The sequence below is a fragment of the Peromyscus maniculatus genome, chromosome 5 (genome assembly GCF_049852395.1).
Source record: "Peromyscus maniculatus bairdii isolate BWxNUB_F1_BW_parent chromosome 5, HU_Pman_BW_mat_3.1, whole genome shotgun sequence".
NCBI classification, from domain to species: Eukaryota; Metazoa; Chordata; class Mammalia; order Rodentia; family Cricetidae; genus Peromyscus; species Peromyscus maniculatus.
Window position 1 is genome coordinate 111,304,941 of NC_134856.1, and position 24,876 is coordinate 111,329,816.

The following is a 24,876-nucleotide window of genomic DNA, read 5'->3' on the forward strand; positions in this document are numbered from 1 at the left end:
AGAAAATTGCCTGGGTAATGAAACATCATCACTGGAATGGTATATGGCCCTACTGGTGTGAATTTGGTCTGTAAGTGCTAACATAGGAAGGTACCTAAGGTGTGTATAATGAAGGACTAAACACACTGTAGGCTTGGGCCATGTAGTATGACCCTATTTAAAACAGGGGGGCATGCTATGAACACAGCTCAGTTGGTAGAGTGCTTGCCTAGCACGCACAAGGTCAAGCCCAGCCACACATAGTACAAATCAGGCATTGCGGCACACCATGGGTCTAAAGTATCAGCACTCAGGACGTAGATGGAGAAGGATCTGGAATTGAAGGCCATGCTCAACCACATAGCAAGTTTGAGGCCAACCTAGAGCACATGACATCCTGCCTAAAAAATAACTACACACGCACCCCCCCACATACCCGCAAGAGCGAGAAAGAGACAGAGAGAGACAGTTAAGATAATACTAAGAAAATCCATCTACAAGTCTGAACTCTTAAAAAAATCATTTTATTGACCCTTTACCATACAAAATTTATTCAAATTACATCCATTTGAAGTGGTAAGATCACAGCTAGAACAGGTCACCCTGTAACAAATCTATTTACAAAATCCATCATAAAAGCTTTTTTTGTTTGTTTGTCTATTTTTACATTATATTACATTATTTATTTTTTTTTTAACTAGCATACAACACAAAGCTAAACTGATTAGTAGTTTGCGTACTCCCAATGTTGGGAGAAACACTTCCTTTTTACAAAAGCATGTACCCCGTAGGAAAGACATTCCCACACCCTGCCAACTGCCACCCCACTTCTTCCACAAGGCATCTTCCTTCAGATCCCTCTCATCCACACAACTTGTCGTGCACACACTTGGATTCTTACTTTGTTTTTCCTGAAAGCTAAAGCTTTAAATACTGCGATTCTATTTACAGACAGAGCTACACATACGACAAAAAGGCAAACAAGAGTCACAGGCGCAGCAACAACAACAACAACAAAAAAAAAACAAAAAAACAAAAACCAAGGCAACAGTCTTAAAAAATTACAAACCAGCTAGAAAATATTCTGGCAGTGTTTACAAATGAATCGCTATCTCTGTACAAAACTGGTAAATAATGGCAATGTGAGCGGACTGTATCGGCTTAAATAAAACTGCTATGTACACAAACACACGCCTAACACTGTTTGACAGCTCATGGGTTGCCCTTTATACAGTTTAATTCTCTGAGGCTCACGCCGTCACCATTCACACGCTTGCAATGTTCAGCCATTCCACATGTGAGCTTTTAGTAGCAGCAACTTAATGGTACCAGGGAACCTGCATTCTCAGGACTTAAAGTAACAAAAATACTGTAGTACTCACCTACTTTGTGTGCCAGATATTATGAGCAAAGAAAATGCCTCAACGCAAACAGAAAACAGTATGGATGTCTCCTCTACATACGCCAGTTAAGCCCATTAACTGGAAAAGTCTTATTATGCGTGAAAGAACTCTTGAAGACTTATTAGTATTCCTTTCAATTCTTAAAACAATAAATACGGTTATTACAATACGAATAGTTTCAACAAGAAAAGTCAACCAAACACACAACAACCTAGAGCCAGGTGAGTTCAGTCATTGGACTTTGGGGAAAGAAACCCAGCTCTATGCAGCTGGCCAAGAGAATTACACACAGCCAGAAGCAGAGGCAGCTAACCAGATGAGATAAATATAGGACATGGGGGAAAAGCTTGGCATAAATGGTTCCCCATACAGGAAAAAACCCCACAGTGCATTTCCAGTAGGCACTTAACACGAGGCTCCCCCTCCCTCCTCCACCCCAGGGCTTCAGCTCGGACCACACGGATTATTCTGTACCAAGTCCAGAGTGTGTGAGGGGAGGAGGCCGGGGCTGGAGGCTGAAGAAGAGAGAGGAAGATAGTCTGCACCTTTGATTTTTTTTTTCTTCCCAAACATACACCACGCATACCCACACACAGAGTTTAAAGTGCCGGTGTCTTCTGTCTCCACCCCCCCACCACCACTTTGCATATTGTGGAAATCTATCTAGAGTAAACTGGCCAGGGTTCTTGTGGTTTAGTAAAATGATTTCCCAAGGGATATTTTCAACTCGATTAAATGTGTATGAGTTGAGTGCCTACTATGAGCCTCCGGCCGTGGGCCAGGCACATAGCATTTCAAACTGTTCAGCTGGAGGTTAGTTTTCATGACTAACTCATTTCCGAAGCCCTTAGCATCCAAGGAATGGATTTGAGGTACTATGCCATATTCAACACCAGGACATGATGGCCATCGCCATCTGCCAGTGGGAACGCTATTCTTGGAAGTAACTGGAAGGATGGTAGCTGACATAAAGCCTCCAGTTTGGGACACCATTCCTGAGGAGTAACGAGGGAGTTGCCCTGGCATTCTATCACTGCATTTCCTATCTCCTGCCTTCCCTTAACCCAACTCGCCCACTCACAATGGGAGGGGTGAGTGGGTTCTGGCCGGAACTGGTCTACCCCCGACACAGTGGGAGTTCCTCGTTCCAACGTAAGGAAGTGTCCCTGATAGAATGCCACTCACACGATGGGATGTCTTTCTCCCTAGGGCCTCTCCACCTGACCCCATCCTGAGAAGTGGTCTCCCTGAGTGTGGCATCAGAGCCCTTTCCCCGGTCGCAGGGGCCCGGGAAGCCCAAGGATGGAGGGATCCATGCCTGCTGCTCCATGGGACAGCTGTATCATCTGGCCCGAGGTCCTCCCTGGGGGCCACTCGAGTCAGTGAGCTCCAGAGCTGTTCTCGCTCCAAGCTTCCCTCCTGGGAAAGGAAGCAAGACAGAGGATGTTTCTTGCAGAGGCTGGTGGACCTTAGGTCACACAGGTTTAGATGCTTTGATTAGTAGAGGGTCTCTCCCTCTGCTAAAGGAACAGGAATTTGCAAAAACCGCTTTAAGGTAAACAATTCAATTGAAATGGTTGATGGGTGCCACAGGAATGCTTCAATGGCAGCTAGAAAAATAAAAATTCTAAAACAACCCACAAGGAACTCCTAAGTTGCAAGTAATTAACCGGAAACTCACAAATACGCAGGTGGGGGAAGTGGAAGTGGGTGGGGTATGGAGACAGGAAAATCCACAACAGCTTCGAGCAGCAGAACTCTCCTAGTCTCTGTATCTGCAATGAGTACTCACAAACAAGTTCTTCATCCAAAAGGCTGTGGAGGCTCTTGCAGCCTCCTGGTGGGACACACGGCCCATAGCTTACACTGAATTATGAGTAATTTAAATATTCCTAAGAGCTGAAGAAATCCGTGTCATTCCTTTGCATGACTTCAAGCTTGCATTTGTGGCAGAATTCCATTCCATGTTAGCAGACTCACAAAGACATGCATTCTGCAGAGAAGGCACGGCTTGAAATGCTGTTAAGGGAGAGCGCTGTTTTCCAGTGGGCCAGGTGGCCAGACCCCGTTCAACAGCCCATCCATTAGGCACAGCAAGCCAGTCCGCAAGGAAAGGAGGAAGGAGGGGAGAAAAGGGCAGGTGAGAGACACCTGATTGCACATCTTCTCACTTGCTGACTCATCAGGAAGATTTTGGAGCCTGGGACCAGGCAGGGCTTTCCCAAGGGAGCCTGCAACTGTGCGTTTAGGGAAAAAAAAAAAAATTAATAATTCATCAAAATGTCAGCTTTGTTCTGAAGTTTACTTCATGATACTCTTGGAGGAAGAAGGTAGGAAGGGACAACACTGTGATACACGTTCTGATTCCATGATAAAAAAATATCGGTTTATAAGGACAGTTTGTACAAAGCCCAATCAACTACACATGAAGTCCTCCACGAGGGGCAGCTTTTCCAAATCATACGCATCAAAGAGATCACTGATGCCCTCTTCCTCCCCCAGGCTCAGCAGATAGTCCTCTTGGAGCAGGGGAGGCAGTAAGTTCACAAAGGGTCCTTCGAGGTTGGAAGGAATTTGGTCCTCAGTCTGCTGTAAAAGGTTGGCTGGGGAGGCCAGAGGAGAGAGGTTTGCTGTAGAAACGGAGCAGTCGCTATGTCCTGAGTTGTTAGAAGCCAAGTCTGGAAGAGGAAAAAAAAGGGGGAGGCGCAGTTAGGAGAAACTTAAAAAAAAAACCCATCTTTCCTGGATGAATGTGTATGTTGCTGTCCCTTAGCTCAACGGGGCGACTTGAGGACACAGATCACCATTAGGCTAACAGGCATAAAGAACACATCATTTTGCTTTGTCCTCTTCTATTTATCTTTATTTATTTATTTACTTGGGGGAAGGTTTTATGTATCTTTATATTGGAGCTGAGCTTCCAAGAGCTTTGCTTTAGTGGCAGGAAGAGAGAAGTGAACTAACTTTCTTTTTTTCTTTCTTTCTTTCTTTTTCTTTCTTTCTTTCTTTCTTTCTTTCTTTCTTTCTTTCTTTCTTTCTTTCTTTCTTTCTTTCTTTCTTTCAAAAGATTTATTTATTTATTATGTGTACAGTGGCAGGAAGAGAGAAGTGAACTAACTTTCTTTCTTTCTTTCTTTCTTTCTTTCTTTCTTTCTTTCTTTCTTTCTTTCTTTCTTTCTTTCTTTCTTTCTTTCTTTCTTTCAAAAGATTTATTTATTTATTATGTGTACAGTGTTCTGCCTACATGTATCCCCTGCAGGCCAGATAAGGGCATGAGACCTCATTACAGATGGTTGTCAGCCACCATGTGGTTGCTGGGTATTGAACTCAGGATCTCTGGAAGAGCAGCCAGTGCTCTTAACACCTGAGCCCTGTGCGCTTTCTTGTTGTTTGCTGATCAATCATATCCTCATCGCATTGGGGAGGAAGATGAGATCGAGATTCAGACAAAGGCTTTTCTCTTCAAAACTCTTTTCATTTCCATCCCTAATGATTTCAGAAGCATCATTTGAGATGCCTGGTCAAGGTCAAGCATGGCTGATAACCCAAGACTGTCTACAGCCTCGCTCCTCCCTCTAGTCATTGTCCGACACACCAGGGAAACAGTTTTCTACTTATAAGAGTCTGAAGAGTTTTCATAAGAGATGAGGGACCATTTTTGACTAAGATCATTATTTGAGTCTACAAACTAGTAATAAACAATACCTTAAAAACTATTCTCATAACAGAAGCTTCTCTTCCACACACTCCATACAGCACAAAGGCTTTAACAGCTGCAGGTCACCCCATGGGCCAACCGGTGGACACTCAGGACCCAGCAGCAAGTTCAGCATGGGCTTAGCGCTTCTCTTTCTGACTTCAACAGGGCAAGCATGTCACCTTCTCCCATGGGGCCTTTAACATGGTGAATGATGCAAGAGCTAGTGTTGTCCATAAATTCCAGGCCCTGTGAACTGGTCCTGCCCAACACTTTGGATATTCTGGCCAATTTGATGGGTGGCATGCAATTCCTCCCCATAATGGCAGCAATCTGGCGGACCCAAGCATTTTGTTATGACTTACTCCCGGTGGCTCTGAAAGAGGATACTTCTGGACACCTTCATCTTTAAACATTGTTTCTCAAAGACAACAGTGAAATATTTACCTTTGGAAGTGGGCTTAGGGATATTCCCATTGTGGTCTTGGTTGTTTGTTTTCATGGCTCTGTGTGTTTCTATCTCTTCTGGACACAAGTAAACCTCAATGGGCCCTTGGGTACTTGCCAAATGTATTTGTAGGCTCTAGGAACACAAGCAAGAGGTCAACTCAAGGTCACTTAGAAACAGAAACAAAGCATTTCTCTCCTACAACTGAAACAGAAGGGCAATATTCATTGTTCACTTTGCTCCCTCACTCCTAGTTTGTCAGTGAGGACATTCTTTAGAGCAAGGGCCAGCAAACTACTACAGCTTGGGGGCCAAATCCAAGTTATCAACCATTTTTGTAAATAAAGCTTTATTGGGAAAGAGTTTCTGGCCATCCTCATCCTGTGTCTATTGCCTCTGGCTGTTTTTTTTTTTTTGTAATATATAATAGTACAGTTTATTACTTGAATAATCTAAGAAATCATGCTGCTCACAAAATCAAAGGCAATTCCTATGTGGGGCTTTAAAAAGTTTGTTGACTCCTTCCACAAAGAAATCATTTTTTGGGGAGAGGGGAGGTGTTAGGTATTCTTTAGATATATTATTTTCCTGCAAATTATTTAAAGGTCTGTTAAGCATTTCAAAGAATGTATTTCCATTAAACTTATTCCCTCATGGTAAAACTTTCTAATGTTAAACTTTAATAAGCAACTTATAAACAACATTCTAAAGTGTTAGGAGCTTTAGTGAATAAGGGAATAAAGCATACTGACTTTTTAAATACTTCTATTTACTTATTTTAAAATAATCTGCTGCTTGTAAGCCACCTGGTGGCTTTAAAATCTAAGAGGATTTAAAAAATTTTTACTCACTTATTTTTATGTGTATGAGTGTTCTGCCTGTGTATATGTCCATGCATCAGCATATTGGTGGTCTGGGAGGCCAGAAGAGGGCATTAGATCCTCTGGGAATGGAATTACAGATGGTTGTGAGTTGCCATGTGGGTGCTGGGACTCAAACCCAGGTCCTCTGGAGGAGCAGCCAGTGCTCTTAACTACTAAGCCATGTCTCTCTAGCTCAAGATTAATTTTAATTTTATCACTTTTATTTTTAAAAATTATTCTTATTTTGTGTTTGGGTGTGTTGCCTAAATATGTCTATACATCATGTATATACCTAGTACCTAATGAAGTATTACAGATGGTCGTGAGCTTGTAGCTCATGGCTGTGGGGAACTGAACCAGGGTCCTCTGGCAGAGCAACAAGTGTTCTTAACCACTGAACCATCTCTCTAGCCCAATATTTATTTTTATTTTTATATTTTTATTATTTTTTTAAAGATTTATTTATTTATTATGTACACAGAAGAGGGCGCCAGATCTCATTACAGATGGTTGTAAGCCACCATGTGGTTGCTGGGAATTGAACTCAGGACCTCTGGAAGAGCAGTCAGTGCTCTTAACCACTGAGCCATCTCTCTAGCCCTTATTTTTATTTATAATTTTTTTTGTGTGTGTTTTTGTGTCTGTGTGAGTAGAGTTTATGTGTGCTTGGCTGCCAGAGGCCAAAAGTGGACATTGCATTCCCTGCAGCTGGAGTCACAGATCCTTCTACATGGGTGCTGGGAACCAGACTTGGGTCCTCTCGAAGAGTGGCCTGTGCTGTAACCACTGAGCCATCTCTCCAGCTCTGTACACTAATATTTAGAGGCCTTCCTCATCTAGGTCACAACATTATAATTTATTAGGGTAAGAAGTTTACCTTGTAAAATTTAATAGTTTAGGCGTTATCTTTTAATATTCCAGGTATTTTCTTTTTGTCATAGTTCCTGTATCTTATAATTACAGCCCAGGCTGATTTTATCGAAGAGCCCCTGAAAGCAATTATAAAAATGCCTGCCCTACTTAATCACACTATTCTTGTCTATTGATTACCCCAAGGTCCCGTTTAATCTTCTCAAAGTAAACATACTACAAATGATTTTTAAGAATTCTTCAAATGTTGCTAAGTCAGGGAGCTACTTTGAAAACCCCCGGAGCTCTATTCACGGTGGGAACTGTCTGTACACAAGGTAATCAACGTAAAATTTCTCAAGCGGTTCCAATCTGATCAGAAGCACCAGCAAACAAATTGTGAAAAAGACAAGTTGAAGAGAGGCAGGACATCGAAGACTCAAAGACGGCTGTGGCCAGAACGTCCTTCTAAACTGAAACCAGACCTTCTGAGCACTGGATAAATAGGGAACCGTCGAACCTTTTAAAACTGTGGGTTAATAAAAATAAATGGGAAAGAATTGTCCAGTGCTTGGGAGGGGGCAGACTTTAACCATGAGTCAGCGATTCTTCAGGTTCGGGTGTTCTGGGATGTTTTTGTGCAGATGGACCACGTCGCTGTCTCCTTACCTCTATTGAATCAGGCACTTCAAGTCTTGTTTCTGGAGGGGCTTTCACAACTATAACAGTTTGGTCTTTAAGGCCACTAATTTTTCGAATATCTTGATATGTAACATAAGCTAATGTAAGAAGTGTTAAGGACATCTTCCGTCTATTTGCCAAAGATACAGCCATCATGAAAATAACCAAACAGAGCTGCTTTCCGCCCCCATCCCTGGTGTGTCATGGAGTGACAAGGTAAATGTAACTTTATTTATTAACATACAATCAAGATCACATTTCAGTACAATTAGAATACCACCACATATGCCCTCTTCCCTACCTCTTGCCACTTGCAACAGACAGGAGAGCCAACCTTGGTGGCATGAGAGGAAGAGCTAGGCTTGCCCCTTACCAAACAACCTGGAGAGCAGGCCCTGCACCTTGCCTGGGCAAAACCGTAGAGCTGGTCCTGGTGGTCTGAGTGAGGGTCTGGTGGTGTGAGTGAGGGTGAGCTGGACCCGAGGGCCTGAGGGCAGGAGAACTGTCCCCGCTCCTTGCTGCCTGCTGCACTGGATGAGCTGGCTGGGCAGCGCTGGAGCGCTCACCTGGGTGGTGATAATGAGGGAAAGCTGGCAGGCTGACCAACCCAGCTACCACCCAGGCCCAGAACTAGGAATATGAGGTAGCCCATCCCAACATCCACCTCATCTGTGAACCTCTAGAGCATGGGAAGAGGCTAGACCTGCAGATCCAAAGCTACAGGATCTCCATGACACAGGACAACAACAGAATATCCAAGAGGAGCCCAGTGAGGGCCCAGTATTGACAGTGTAGCAGAAACCGGGGGCCTCGACCAGAACAATGACTCGTTGCAATGAACACTTACAAATAAAAATGTATAGACTAACGGGTGCACTGTGTGACTCACTGGGACACATTACAGCTTCTATGCCGAGATTTTTGTTTGTTTGTTTGGTTTGGTTTTTTTGAGGGGGGAGGAAGTTGCAAGGACAGAGGGCAGAAGTGAGGACACAGGGGGATGAATGGTACTGGGATGCAGAATGTGAAATCCACAAAGAATCAATAAAAAAAAAAAAAAAAAAGGCCGGGCGGTGGTGGCGCACGCCTTTAATCCCAGCACTCGGGAGGCAGAGGCAGGCGGATCTCTGTGAGTTCGAGGCCAGCCTGGGCTACCAAGTGAGATCCAGGAAAGGCGCAAAGCTACACAAGAGAAACCCTGTCTCGGAAAACCAAAAAAAAAAACAAAAACAAAAAAAAAACAAAAAAAAAAAAACAAAAAAAAAAAGAAAATGACAAAACAGACACACAGAAAAGTTAAAGTTATCTATTATTTTATGACTTAAAAGAATAGGTATGTCTTCCTTTTTGGATCCTCAAATAAATGGATTCCCCCATGGCTCTTCTGGTTGATGTTCTCAAGAATAAAAAAAAAAAATCTATATTTTATCCTGCCAATCTTGTATACTAGTATTCCATGAATTCCAGTGAAGTGCCCCGTCAATCAAACTGACTGACAGACAGTCCTAACTTTGGGGGTGGGGTGGGAGAGTAAGATTTACTAATTAAAATTTTTTGAGACAACAGCTACTTCTGTGTGCTATCAGCAAGTGTCAGCAGCAACCAAATGAATGAATAAACACAAATTCATTGGTGGAAGCAGGGAGTCTACTGCTCAGGCAACAGCGTGTTTACTCAAGTGCACCTGGGCTGGTGTGATTACATACTGCCTAGACATCAGAGCATCATCATTTCCGTTAGAAAAATTACCCTTGTTATTATTAACACTGTGAACATTTCAGGTTCCCAAGGAGGTGAGCAGCTCCCAGGTGCTCTGCAACTCAATGAAATTAAGATACAATGACTTAGCAAAAGAGAACAAATTAGCATTTCATGACTCTGGGTAGTTACTTCCCAGTTCTGAACAACTCCTTTAAGTGTCCTGGAAGCCAACCATAAAAGGATATCATGGCAGGGCATGGTACTTACCGCGTAACAAAAGCAGTCACACAAATTCAAGAGACAGACATTTAGCAGCAGAGACAACAGGTTCAAGGCTTTCTCTTGATAACGAACACATATAATGTAACGTGTTTTTAGTCAACTGTAAAAAATTACTTATTATTATTGTGTGTGTCTGTGTGTGTGCAAGCACACATCATGGCAAGTGTGGTAGTGGGCTGACAACTTCCAAGTCAGGTTCTCTCCTTCCACCAGGGGTTTTACAGATCAAAGTCAGGTCATCAGTCAGGCTTGTGTAGTAAGCATTTTTATCCATTGAGAGAGACATCACTTGCCTTTTAAAGACTTGTATTTGACTGTGTATAGGTATGCGCACCGTGTGTGTGTGTATGCCTGATGTCTGTGGAAGTCACAACTGTTGTATTTATTTATTTTTGTTTTTTGTTTTGTTGAAAGACAGGGTCTCACTATGTAGCCTTCGCTGGCCTCAAACTCAAGAGATCTGCCTTCCTTTGTCTCCCGAGTGCTGGACTTAAAGGTGTGTGCCATCTGTCAGCTTTTAAAATATGAAGGAATGATCTCTCTCTCTCTCTCTCTCTCTCATTCACTTGTGTTTGCCTGTACCACAGACTGTCTTCTCCAAATCTCAGTGGTTATGACAGGAGTAAGCATGGTGTTCTTGGAAGATTCTAGGTTTTAGGTCACCACTTACCAAAGAAGCCAATGGGGGCCTTGAGAATAGGAGATTAACTGATAACCAGGATTTTAACCTTCAGCCCACTGTCAAAAAGCTATGTGACAAGAGCTTACTAAAATAAAACTCATCTACAATTATTCAATATGCTGCAGGAAGGAAAATTTCAACACATCTGTGAACAAGCTGTACCAGACTGGGAAATGAATAGAGGCCTGAGATAAATTTCATAAATATATTCTCTAATCTTACAGACTTAAAAGTGCTTCTGATGTGGCTCCCTCCCAAATCTGTTTCTTGCGTTAGTGGTCCCCCTTCAAGGAAACTTCTTTTGGAACGAAGGCCTCAGAGAAAGTCAATGGGAGACAATATTGTCAGCCACATGTTCAGGACAGCTGTCAATCACGTTTAACCACAGGGCTTTTCCACAATAAAGTTCTAACTAAACAATGAATTAAATAGCCCTACTATCGATTTCTTTTACAAAATTTGCCATTATCTGTTTATTTGGTATGTGAGTGAGTGGGTAGGTGTGCCACAGTGCACGTGACAGGTGAGTTCTGAAGTCAGGACAACTTGCTGAGTCAGTTCTCTCCTCCTCCTATGCGGGTCCCAGGGATCGAGTTCAGGTCTGCAGGCTTGCAGGCAAGCGCCTTGACCTATTCAGCCATCCCATTCATTTATTCATTTAAAGACAGTCTTCATTGTGCAGCCCTGGCTGGCCTGGAACCTGTTATGTAGAACAGGTTGGCCTTAAACTCACAAAGATCTGCCTGCCGGCCTCTGCCTCCTGAAAGCTGGGATTACTGGAGGGTGCCACCATACCAGGCTCTTTTTATTCTTAAAATTTCATTTGTTTAATTTTTTTGAGACTAGGTAGACAGGACATACTCACTATGTAGTTTTAGCTGGTCTGGAACTCATTATGTAGACAGGGCTGGTCTGAACTTCACCGGCCTCTGCCTCCCAAATGCTGACATTAAAGGCATACATATGGCACCACACCTTGCTTTTTCTTTTTTTGTAAAGACAAGATCTCATGTAGACCATGCTGGCCTCAGTCTCCCTAGGTAGGCTTGGACAACCTTGGATTCTTGATCTTTCTGTCTTGTTTGAGACAGGACCTCATGTGCCTTAGATTAACTTTAAACTTGTTATGGTGCTCAGGCTGGCTTTGAACTCCTGATAATCCTGTCTTTGTCTTTCAAATGCTGATATCACAGGTGTGCAATAACATACCTGACTTTAAAAGTGTAATTTCTCCTTTTCTGTTTTGTTTTTTTCTCTCTCTTGAGACAGGGTCTTACTATTGTAGTCAGGTGACTGTGAACACAGGACTCAGTGTCTCCGCTGCCAGGATTACAGGCAGTCCCACCACGCCCAGCTACAATATACTCAATGGTATTTCTATTCTCAACAGTAGCCCAATCAGACAGATTCAGCAAATTCCAGTTGCTACAATGTCTGATGAAAAGAAAATAGAAATCGAGAACCCCAACAGTGACAGCTAACACCCACCAAAAATCTGGGAAGCCGAAGGCAAACCTGCCTAGTATTGTCATTAATATTAATACTGACACCTTCCGCTATCTTTTAATAGTGTGTTCTTACGATGTGAGCATATCTATATGTTCCAACCACACATGAGTAAAATGCTTTAAATAATGGTTCTCACCTGGCTTTCAACACTGATAATGATACCATAGTCCAGAGGTAGCTTATTAAGAATGCCGTCCTTCGAGGCAACACTAAGTGGACACACACACACACAGACACAGACACAGACACATACACACCATGTTTACAAGAAACCAGAGTAACATCTATCTATCTACCTCGTGAACAAGGTAGTCTGTCAGCTCTGGAAACACTACAAAGGCTTTAACCACCAGCGCCACAAAGGATATCTTTGATTCTCTGAATCCTCGGTTAACAGTTTGAGGTCCAGGGTGCAGCTTTGGATCAGTTCATCTAATTTCTTCTCTTCCTGACTGAGCTCGGTCACTTCTTTGGACAGGCCTTGACACTGGGCCAGCATGCCCCCATCCTCAGACAGACTGCAGCCCCTAGAACCCAAGCACAGATTCTTTATGGCGCTTTACAGGATCCAAAGGGTGGAAAGAAAAATCATTGGGGTCAACAATCCCCACCCCCACGTCATTGAAGGTCATGTTTGTTAGCCAAGGGTTAGATTAGAGCTTTATAAAGACATTTGTCATAAATACTGTCATGCACTTTACACACACCAAAGAAATCAGGTGAAAACAGTAATTTTCTCAGGGTCCTTTTCCTAAGGGGGGAAAAAAAAAGCCTGTTTGTTCAGAAGTCTCAAATTCTGAGGGCAAAAAAAAAACCCCAGCCACCTGGTTCCCATCACCATCACCTAATCCATGCATCCCTGGGGGCATACCAAACAGGTGTGTCAGGCATCTGCCAGAACAAAGACCAGCAGTCAACAGGTTTCTCTAAGGCATAGGTCAAAGCGAGTCCCTGAGCTGTCCCCAATTCCAAACACACACAGTTCCTTTTAGAAAGGCACTCAATTGTTTTCAACACTGGGGATTGAACTCGGAGTTTTCTTTAATGCATGCTAGGCAAGTGCTCTACCACTAAGTTACATCCTCAGCCCTTGACTGCATTTAGATGGTTTCTTTTCACTTATTCCGAGTATGTAGATACACCATACCATGTTGGAAGTATGGAGGCCAGGGGACAATTCTATAGAGTTGGTTCTCTCCTGCTTTAATGGCCAAATGTTTCAGGGATCCAATCTAAGTTGTCAGGCTTCTGAAGCAACCCTTTACTGGCTGAGCTACTTTGCCAGGCCTTAAATTATACACATATTTTAAAAACATCCCTCAAGCAGTTTGATCCTTTTAATATGATTTATAGTTCAATGCTGCACTTATAAAATGTCCAACTCTGTCCATGATTCACAAATGGCATTATCAAGTAGAATCAGACACAGTGGGACACATGTCTCTGCAGTAGAAACCCATACACTGAAGTCCTGCCTTCACTGACAGAAGTGTGTTAATCTATTAGAAACAGGGATGAATCTACTTCATGACCCTGTTGATTCATCTTTATCCACAGATGACCAAAATACAGTATCAGAGACATGTGTGTGCATCAATAGATCACACATAAGCACAGACTTAAGTGTGATTGGCCATCAGCTTCCTTTACAACTGCTGAGGTCTATTGAATTCCATGATCCTCTGGATTTATGCTAATCAAATACAGACCAACAGAATCTAAACAGGAACGCCCCTCCCCCCACTAAAAGACTGTTTTTTGTTTTTGTTTTTTGTTTTCTTTTTTGAGATAAGGGTTTCATGTATCCTAGGCTGGCCTTGAAATCCCTTCTCACTGGAAGATGACTTTCAATTTGTGGTTTCTGGTGTTAAACACCACACTCAGTTCATGTGGAGCTGGGGATTGAACCCTGTGCTTCATCCTTCTAGACAAGGGCTCTACTAACTGAACTACATCCTCAGCCCTGACTTTCTACATAAAACTTTGAGGGGGGAAGAGAAAACTGGGAGGGAGGGAGGAAGGGAGGGAGGGAGGGAGGGAGGGAGGGAGAGGGACAGGAAAAGGAGAGATATATGGGTCTGAATGTGGAAGCTGAAATTAGGAGACACTGAGGCAGTCACAAAGGCCTGCTGACAGTGGGTGCGGGGGGAGGGGGTCGACCCCACTCACATCCATTGGACGTTGTTCTTGGACTTCTTCTTAATGAGGTGGATGCCTTCCAGCACGTTGGTGATGTCGTAAATCCTCCTCTTCTGCACTTTGAGCACCTCAGCTGCCTTGTTCAGATCCAGGACCCCATCAGGCGACTGGCTCAGGAGCTGAATGAACTTCTTGGTGAGCAGACCGAGTGACGTATCATACCGCGTTTTTTCTGAGGGAGATTTTGGAGCTTAAAGAAAAACAAAAACCGAACGGGTGGGGGATAGGGGGAAAGGTAAAGAAATGAAGGGTCTCTTCGCAGCTAAGCAAGCCCTCTTTCCCAAGGCAGCCGGATTAGTATCTGAAGCAAAGCTGGTGTTGTTCGGATGAGCTACAAAAGCTATGAGACTGCTTTATCAGGGAAGGAAGAGACAATAAGGACTTCCTATGTCGGGCGATAACACTTCCTTGGACTCTGCCTGTCCGTAGTTTCTATTCGCCCTTACCCTATTTTCTGGGGCTAATGAAATACCTCACACACAGGTGGTCAAAAGTATCTGCTGAATGGATGAAAGAGTGCTGTGGCCTCAGGGAGTCTCACTCCTGAGCCAGGTGGACCGCTTTGTCCAAAACAGGGTGTCAAACAGACCTGACCTCACTGGCCATTCAGGCACTGACTGGTGTATTATCACTCGTCCGTTCGACTTGCAGAACAAGTCTTATTTTGATAAAGAATACCTCAAAAAATTCAAGTTCTCACCCCTCTCAAATGAAACGTGGTTATTTAGTATTGTGCTATTCTATCGGAGCTCAGGTTGAGGCTGGGCCCTTCCACATAGTCTGTGGCTACGCCATTGTGAAACTACAGGGAAAGAACCAAGTCTAACATAGCTTTTGCATTAAGTGTGGAAATAGGAAATATTTGGCAGTTTATAATGTATTCATTTCTCTCTCAAATGACATGATGATAGTATTCATGGAGGCAGAAATTAGCTGTGATTTATTGTGTGTAATTACTTTTGTCTCTTTTTTCCCCCTTTCTAAGACATGGTATTGTGTATCCCAGGCTGGCCTTGAACTCCTGTAGTTGAGGATGACCTTGAACTCAGGATCCTTCCCCCTCCAATTCCCAAATGCTGGGAGTATAGGTGTATGCTACCACACTCAGCTTATGTGGTGCTGGGGACTGGACCCCGGCCTCATCATGCTAGGCAAGCACTCTACTGATTGAACTGCCCCAGTTCCTAAGCTAGGGAACGAGGCTGGCTGGGGCATCACTTACCCCACCACATCCCTCTCCACCCTTCTTGCTCTCTTAAGTCACCATTAAAAAGGAGTGAAAATTAAACGTGACTAGTTCAAAATGCAAATGCATTCAGGTACTAGAGTGACTGTCGTCTTTTGCTAGGTGCCAGGAGACATTGTATTTAATTTTTTTTGGATAGGCACAGAAAGAAATAAAGAAAACATGCCAAAATTATTCACGCCTTGGCGTCCCTTCCAGCCACAAGCTTTGCGCGTCCCACACCAAGGAGCACAGGGAAACAGGTAAAGCATCCTTACTTTTTGGACTATCGGGACTCCTCAGCGCAGCTCTTCCTTTGCCCTTGGGGGTTTTTAGACCATCTGAGAGGTACTGATGGCCACTCTCTCCCAGCTCCAGCCTTCGCTTTGCCTGTAATCAAAAAGTGAGAGAGCTGTCACTGGTTCCGTCTGTGCTGCCCTTCTCCTCTATCCCCCGCACTGTGGCTTGTCACGCCCCGTAGTCGGGGTCTTACTCAGGTCAACCCGTCACACAAACTCCCTTCCCCTGCAGTGATCACACACCCATACGTACTCAGATGGACAAAGTCACTCTTCAGCCACGGCCTAATCATTTATTTACTGACTCGACGTATGTGCTGTGCGCAGGGCTGGCTGCTAAGAACATCTTACGCAGTATGGAACTTAAGTTCACATTCGTGGGTATCCTCCAGTCTGACTTGGTTGGACGCTCTCTTTGTGTTCCTCAGACACTGTTTACTTATACCCTAGCAGTTATTGGTTGTTTACTTATCCACCTCTCATTTCCTTTAAGACAGACAGTTCTCATTTATCTTTGTGTCCTGGAGCTTGGCGAAGAGCCTGGGTCTGTACGTTTTCAATCACTCTTTCTATGTACATTTATCAAATGAGTGATTTAGAGGAACACAACTAGCTACAGGCTACAAATGGCCCTTCATCAAAAAAATAAACATTCCAAATACACCATCAGGAGCTACAACCAGTGGCACTTTCTCTACCTTATCGTTAAATCTGGCAAGTGAGAAGCCGTCACATACGTTTTTATCTTATTTTCCACTTCACTTAATATCCGTCTAACATCTTTTATACACTGGGAACTGCAGTTAGGAACCATGGTAAGCAAGATGGATAAGAATGTCTTCCTTCCCAGGGTACGACTATGATGGGTGTTTAAAGCAAGGTGTCTTCAACTAGCCAGCCAGTAGGGCAATGTGTACCAAGCACCCTTCAGGGTAGCTTCTTCTAGTGAGATTTGCAACTTCAGGTTAACTGCCTGTTGTTGTGGAATATTAGTTTAAGATGTGTTACATTCATTTATGCTGGGGAATGTTTGTTTAATGATGCAAAGATGTGCTGCATTTTTTTATGTTGCATTTATTTAACTCTGTGAAGCTGTGTTACTCTGCCTGCCTAAAACACCTGATTGGTCTAATAAAGAGCTGAATGGCCAATAGCTAGGCAGGAGAGAGATAGGCAGGGCTGCCAGGTAGAAAGAATAAATAGGAGGAGAAACCTAGGCTTGCAAAAAAGAGCAAGGAGAGAAAAGGAGGAGAGGATGCCAGGGGCCAGCCACCCAGTCACACAGCCAGCCATGGAGTAAGAAGGAAAGAAAGACATAGAATAAAGAAAGGTAAAAAGCCCTGAGGCAAAATATAGTCAAAGAGAAACAGGATAATTGAAGTTAGAAAAGCTGGCTAGAAACAAGTGAAGGTAAGGCCAGGCATTTATAAGTAAGAATAAGGCTCCATGTATTTATTTGGGAACTGGGTGGTGGGCTCCCAAAGAGAACTACAGCCTATGATATGGGAAACAGGTAATGAACCAGAAGATGATGGTTATTCGGCTTATTGAAAAGTTTCTGCCTAACCCAGTCCATAGCTGTAGCCACTGGCCACCAGGTTATCCCAATCTACACACTCTACAAGTCTGATATACACATTGGATTCCAAATATATAAAAAAAGTAAAATAGCCTATGAATTTTGTGTGGATGGAAGCCAGAAGACATCCTTGGGTGTTGTTCCTCAGGTGCTACCCATATTGATTTTTTTTTAAAGATAGGTTCTTTTATTGGTCTGGAATTTGTACATCAGGCTAGACTAGCTGGCCAGTGAGCACCATGAATCCACTTGTCTCCATCTCCCCAGTGCTGGTGTTACAATATGCTCAGGCCATCATAGGCACAAGCATTTTACCAACCAAGCTACCTCCCCCAGCACAACAGCTCACTAATTTTGATACTGATTATGTTAAAAAGAAACTTTGGCTTTATAAAATATTGAGTATTATGCAGCTTGCGTGTGTGCACATTATCTTTCTATTGTACAGGGTTAAGCTAAGCATTCATCGAATGGTCCAGGAAGGACAATTCAGCAATTTGCTTTCCTGACTTCATTTCCTGCTCCCAACGCTCCTGCCCAATCCATGTGTGTTGCATAGTTTTTTTGGTTTCCCTGGCCAATGTTCCGCCTCTGAACAACCAGCCTTTCCCCTTCGAAGCCTGAGTGCATTTGAATACACCTGGGTCTGTCGAGTTGCTGTGCTGTCTCCTGCCCCACCCCCACAGCAAACAGGTTGCACGGCATAAGGCCACGGCTTGGGGAGAAAGGGACAACTTTTAAGAATTTTTGTGGAACGACAAGCAAGGAGTTGTAGACTTGGAAACAGGGATGGAGAAAGGAGACTGACTTGGCTCGTGCAGCAGGAGCAATAGCTGGTCTTCTGCTTTAGCCAATAAAATCTTTTTATTGAAAGCACTTTGGGTTGAAACACTGAGAGTGTGCTATAAGCACCAGGGAAGTAAGGATGGGCTAGGGTGCCAACGGGCAGCTGCAGGGTGCTGGTAGAATGTAGAATGGCAAGGTGTGTGTGTGCTCTTGTGTGTGTGAATGATATCTTGTGGCTATTACGACGCTGTTACAGATAGAAGCCTTACTTTGAGGCTAGAACAACCTGAAAGTAAGCCACTCTGTTCTGGTCCTGTTATCTCGGTGAAAAGCAATCCAAAGAGTTCAGATAATTGGCTCCTTCTCCCAAGGCAAAGTCAACCGAAGGCAAAGCTGGTAGGTTGGGATCCAGGGCTCCTAGGCCTGGAATCTACGCTCTCCTTAAGTCAAAATCTATCCTCTGGCCAGCAGCCTAGTTCCTTGTGAATTTTGCCTCCTCACCCTAAGTCATTTTGTTTTGCTTTGAAGCAAAGGCCTAAGAAAGCACAAAGTCACAGGCCAGGGAATCCCTAGAGGTCTGTTGCTAAGAGACTGAAGTCTAACTTCAGTCACTAGAACTAGTTTCCATGTGTGAGTCTGGTTACTAAGCATCAACAAAGTAAAGCAGTTCTAAATACCAGTCAGTCTACTAAATGGTAGGTGAGAGAGCAAAAGGCCTGCGATGTCTCAGTCTCTTAAGAGAATCAATCATGAGGCTTAGAGACCCACGCCACAAACAAACAAGCTACAGAAGAAAGGCAGCCCAAGATATCCTTCCTAGAGCATCCAACAGGGGAGGCCATTAGCAGCTCCATCCCATCCCCACCAAGTCAGTCCATATCTGCCATCCCTGTTGAAGACACAGTGGACCATAGAAAGTGATCACCATATGGTGTTCCACTTTCTTAAATAGGTATTTCTGTTGGGTTATTCTATTCCTTTCTTCCATTTCATGTATGGAAGGGCTGACTTAGACTTGAATGGACCACATGTTTCCTGTAAGTCCCCAATTTGAACATTTCTATAGTAATTGGACTCTTGTGGGTGAAGGCTAAGAGTTTTGATCTATGATAGCACATCATTTTAATGCTGAATGTGGCAAATTCAATCATATATACTTAGTAAAACAAAAAGCTAGATTAAGTAGTGTGGGTGATCTCTGCCTCCACTGACATGCTGATCAAAGTCTCTTCTGCAATCATCTTTGCTTGCTTACGGTGTGAGCATTTTGGTGAAAACTGGTGTGAAACATGTATTTGGTCTTTATTCAGTGTCCTGATACACAACTCCAAAAATTTCTGGCTTTTCTAGTGATCTGTCATTGGTGTGTTAATGAGCTGAATAATGGTAGTTATTAGAGGTGTGGGGCTTATAGTACTTTTGGGCTGCAGTGACAAAGTCCTTGACAGAAATAACAGGGGAGGAAAGGTTTATTTCAGCTCATGGTTTTATGAATTCCAGTCCATCACAGAGGGAAAGGCAAGGTTGGCTGTGGAAGGGCATTGTGGAGTGTATGTCATTTGGAGTGTGGAGGAAGCTAACATCATAGCAAATGGGGAAGCAGAGTGGCCAGGACTAGGGACAGTCAAAGACCTGTCCCTAGTGACCCACTTCCTTTACCTAGGTCCTACCTCCTGAAGCTTCCACAACCCCACAACAAATACCCCCAACCAGCTGGGAAACAGCATTTGAGACATGGACCTATGGGGGGCTGTCAGTCTCCGACCATAACAGGGATTTTAGCCTCAACTTCAATCTTCAGACAGGGAAAGGGGGCTAATGGTTGAGCTGGTTGTCAGTGGCCAATAATTAAACCAATCATGCCTATATAATGAAGCATCTATTAAAAACTCAAAAGACTGGGTAAGTAAACATGGAGATTGGTCAAGAAGGTCCACCTCACCCCACCCATCTTCCTCATCTCTTTCCTCTGGAATAGTCTTCATAATTAGCCGGCAGGGGTAAGTAAAATGCCCATGGCAATTGATGCAGTTGGTCAGTCCTAAGCACAGGTAAAACAACCTGGGGCTTGGGGCTGGCACAGGAAGTAGCATGTCTTGGGGACTGAGCCCTTTAACCTTAGGTAGATGAAATCAGGACTGCCTAAGACAAGCGAGGGTCCTGACAGACTTTAGTATAATTACTCAGTAAAATCTGAGTGCTTATAACACACCGATGTTAACTACTGTGTACTTGATTGTGCTATGTCTTTTCACGACCACTCCATACGGCAGCTGCTATTACCTTCTATTTGATCTGAGAAAACTGGAATTTAAAACACCTACTAACATTTTCAAGAGCCCAGAGCTGGTATGCCTTGTCGATGCTTATAACCACTTCATGAGAAGCTCAGGAAAAATTGCCATATAAAAACATTTGAAGAGTTATAGTAAACCGGTGCCACTTTGTTTTAGTTTTTATTTATGTGTATAGGTGCCCACAGAAGCCAGAAGAGGACACTGGATCTTCTAGAGCTGGAGTTACAGGCAGCTAGGAGGCACCCGATATCGGTGCTGGAAACTGAACTCCAGTCCTCTGCAAGAGGAGCAAACGTTCTTAACCCTGAGTCATTCCTCCAGGGCCGTATTTATTCATAAATAATTTAAAAAGAATTATTTTAAAGAATTCATATATTTTTACTTTATGTGCATTAGTATTTTGCCTGCCTATATGTCTGTGAGGGTGTCAGGTCCCCTGGAACTGGAGTTACAGACAGCTGTGAGCTGCTATGTGGGTGCTGAGAATCGAACCCTGGTCCTCTGGAAGAACAGTCAGTGCTCTTAACCGCTGAGCCATTTCTCCAGTCCCCTCAAAATAATTTTTTATAACTGAAAAAAATATACTTTCTTCATAAATAATTGATTTATTTATTTGCATGCATGTATACACAAATGTGTGTGCAGGTGTCCTTGGAAGGTAGAAGAGGACACTGAAGCCCCTGGAGCTGGAGTCGCAAGCCACACAATGTGGGTGCTAGGAACCCCACTCCTCTGGAAGAGCACTAAGAGCTCTCATCCACTGAACCATCTCTCCAGCCCCTTGATGTTACCTTTATAATAAACTTAACTATTACTTTATTCAGTAAGAAAAAACCTCTGCTTTATATAATAAATGCACACTCACTTTTATCATCACAAACAGGTGTATGTGAAAAGCAAGATTTCCTCCACTCCTGATCCCCAGTTCCCTTTCTCAAAAGTAAGTACTGCTAAGTTACCTGGGCAACAACTTTTCAGATGCTCTGTGTAAATAACTCTAAGTATATATAATATGTAGGTATAGACCACCAGTGTTAACACTCTTTTCATAAGTAATACCAAGTCCTACACTATTTTATCAGTAAACGTCTTGAAGTGTTATACCTGGCAGTGCATACAGCTTTGAAAGAACCCTCAACATTATTATATAATAATTTCTCCATAAATATTCATGATAGCTCTGTGGAGTAGGTATTAACACACTCTTTCTGAACTGAGCTAACTTGTGAATGTGATCTGTGCATATTGTAAGTGACCTTGACTTTTCTGATGCTATGAAGTGAACCTCCTCAGCTTTCATATCAAGTTGTGGGGATTGCCACAGCATGATTTTATATGACAACAATAAAAGGTCTAGGAGCTTTAGGTTTTAGTTAAGATCTCACTATATAGCCTGGAACTCACTATGCAGGCCTTGAACTTACAGAGATCTGTATGTCTGGGATTAAACGCATGCACCAACATGCCCACCTTAGAAGCTCAAGTCTTAAGTAACTTAGGATCCCCAGGGCAAAAGACACACCTATCACCACATTTATTTATTTATTTATTTATTTATTTATTTATTTATTTATTTATTTATTTATTTATTTATGCTGAGTAAGACAAGGGATCAATTCTCCAATCCCCTTGGTAGATAAATCACAAAGCTTTAGTGTTGCCACCCTGAAGGGGATATGTGTATGGGCACATAACTGTATCTGTGCACTGGTTGGAGGTTAACCACCACATATCACATGGAAAGCCTTCCAGAAAAAAATACTGTGGTGATTACAGTTGTAGAAAGAGATGTATGATCACATGGGGTAGGGGAATGGGGGAGAGACACTTGAACAAAAGTTCCCCATATATGCACAGGGGAGAGAAGCATAGAACGATCCATGGCAAGCTAAGTATGATGATGCACACCTGTAACCCAAGGAGGATGAGTCTGAAGCTAGCTTGGACTACATAGAAGGAGCCTATCCTTAAAAAAATCCACATCAAATGTTAATGGTGGTTATTTCTGTGAAGTAAAATGAAATAAGGCAATGATTTCATGTTTATTTTTTGTAAATTTTTTATTGTATTTTACAAAGGGCCATATCCACATATACATTAAACCTGGAACATTCAAATTAGCAATTCCACAGTATAAACAGAACAGGAATTTCTTCTCTGGCATCCGTGTATTAAAAACAGCAGTTTAGGCATAGTGACATGTCTTTTGATCCTAACACTCAGGGGGCAGAGGCAGGAGATCTCAGTGAGTTTGAGACCAGCCTGGCCTACACAGTGAGTTCCAAGGCAGTCAAGGCTACTTAATGAGATGCTGTCTCAAAACAAACATGTGAGAAATACTTGTATTTTCCTAGCTGTGTCCATCATAAATGACAAAGTCTTAGAGGAAGAAAATGCAGTGAGCTACTATTGATTTATATAATGGAATGTTAGACAATGAGTAAATACGTTGCATATGCAAATTTTGTGTAGTAAAGATGGTAAAGCTGTACTGGGGGGCTACATGCAGAGAAATCAGCTACGGAAGGATACATACCATACTGATTAGCTTTTTGTTTTTGTTTTTTTGAGACAGGTTTCTCTGTGTAGCTTTGGAGCCTTTCCGGGAACTCACTCTGCAGACCAGGCTGGTCTCAAACTCACAGAGGTCTGCCTGCCTCTGCTTCCTGAGTGCTGGGATTAAAGGTATGCGCCACTCTAGTCTGGCTCCATAACAAATAGTTTAGGAAGCATAAGTTGAGGGGGGACTGGTCATGGTGATTTTACTTTCTTCTTAGCAGTTGATGTTTCAGAGCCATTCTAATGTATGCATGGCTTACTTGCATAAGAAGAAAAGCAAAATCCACATCCACTTGGGGTTAAACAAATGAAATATGCCGGCTTCACATTTTGACTGCTCAAAGTCTTATGCACCATCCAACATGGATGTGTTCAAAACAGACCAGACGGAGCATGCTAACAGAAAGGGTACCCAGCTTCATGGTGGGAGGGCAAACAATACTGCCGTTCACTACACAACCAAACCACTGGGGAAACCAGGGTAAGAACAGGTGTGACAGCTGCCACAGACTAACAAGAATCGAACTTCCCCAGTTACTGAGTCTGGAGAAGAAAAGAACGGCACAGATGAAACAGTACCTCAAAGTCAAGGGCTGGATAAGCATTCTGAACCAGACAAAAGGAATGAGGCCCAGATTAAACAGGCCAGTGACAGAACTCGAAGGAAGAAGTGAGTTACAGTGAACTGCAGTGTGCCCCAACACTGAGGCATGAGGGGTTTTCTTTTAAAGATTTGTTTATTGTATTTTATGTGGGTGTGTGCGCCTGAGTGTCTGTAAGTACACTACGAGTATGCAGGGACCCTCAGGAGCCATAAGATCTCCTGGAGCTGAGATCCCCTAGAACTGGAGTTGTAGGTGGTTGTGGGCCATCCAATGTGGGTGCTGGGAACTGAACCGAGGTCTTGTGGGAGAGCAGTGCTCTTAACTGCTGAGCCCCATGGGCAAGGAAATTAATTGACTCAGTCTTTGTTATCTTTCAGGCCATTTAAATATTTATTAAGTGCTTGTATTAGTAACTTTCCTTGTTGCTTTGACAAATACTTGATAAGTAGCACTTTAAGAAGGGGAGGATTTATTTCAGCTTACAACTTAAGAAGGGATATTATCTGTCATGGCAGCAGGAGGTCAACAGAAATTGGGGCCTGGCTATAAAGCTTCAAGGCTGGTCTCCAGTGACTCACTTCCTCCAGTTCCAACTCCTAAAGGGTCTAAAACCTTTCAGAAACAGCGCCACCAGCCGGGGAAACAGTGTTCAAACACACGAGCCTGGGGGGACATTTCAGGCTCAAAACACGAGGCTACCTTCAGTATTCCAGGCCTTGAATGGTCATAACTAGTAAGGTGGCACAATGGCACAATGTCCCTGCTGTCAAAGAGGACACAAGCAAACAAAAAGAAACGCATCAGAAATCCCGCAGTGAGTGAGATCTAAGAGGTAAGTTCAGAAGAGCATCCTAGTTGAGCTTGTGGGTGAGAAGCCTATAGGAAGAAAACTACTCTAGAAAAGAGTAAGTGGAAAACTGAACAGGTGCCTGGAGGACACCCGTCCGATTTTCTCCATCAGCATTTCCGACGTGAATGACAATTACCACTCAAGCTCCGCCCTTTTCCTTCTCTCGACTTTTTAAACTTCACTATAGCTTTTATGTATGGACTTACTTGGGAATCCAATTCTACACACACACACACACACACACACACACACACACACACACACACACACACACACGAATGTTTCTAAAGGAAAATCAACTTCAAGCTGACATATAATGCTTATAATGCTTGTATGTTTTGAATGTGCAGTCATCAAAACTTAGCCAAAATGAACCACGTGAA

The 24,876-nt window shown here is 43.2% G+C and overlaps 1 protein-coding gene across 1 annotated transcript in view; it reads right to left on the reverse strand.

Annotated features, from left to right (window-relative positions):
* Nucleotides 1-491: 491 nt before the first annotated feature.
* Nucleotides 492-24,876, reverse strand: part of E2f3 (E2F transcription factor 3) — an 83,298-nt gene continuing 58,913 nt past the window's right edge. The window contains exons 2-7 of the mRNA XM_006972282.4: nt 15,797-15,908; nt 14,264-14,483; nt 12,463-12,621; nt 7,909-8,023; nt 5,527-5,662; nt 492-4,060 (exon numbers count right to left, since the gene is read on the reverse strand). Coding sequence (XP_006972344.1) covers nt 3,798-4,060; nt 5,527-5,662; nt 7,909-8,023; nt 12,463-12,621; nt 14,264-14,483; nt 15,797-15,908 — 1,005 coding nt within the window. The 3' untranslated portion in view covers nt 492-3,797. The remainder of the gene's footprint in view (nt 4,061-5,526; nt 5,663-7,908; nt 8,024-12,462; nt 12,622-14,263; nt 14,484-15,796; nt 15,909-24,876) is intronic.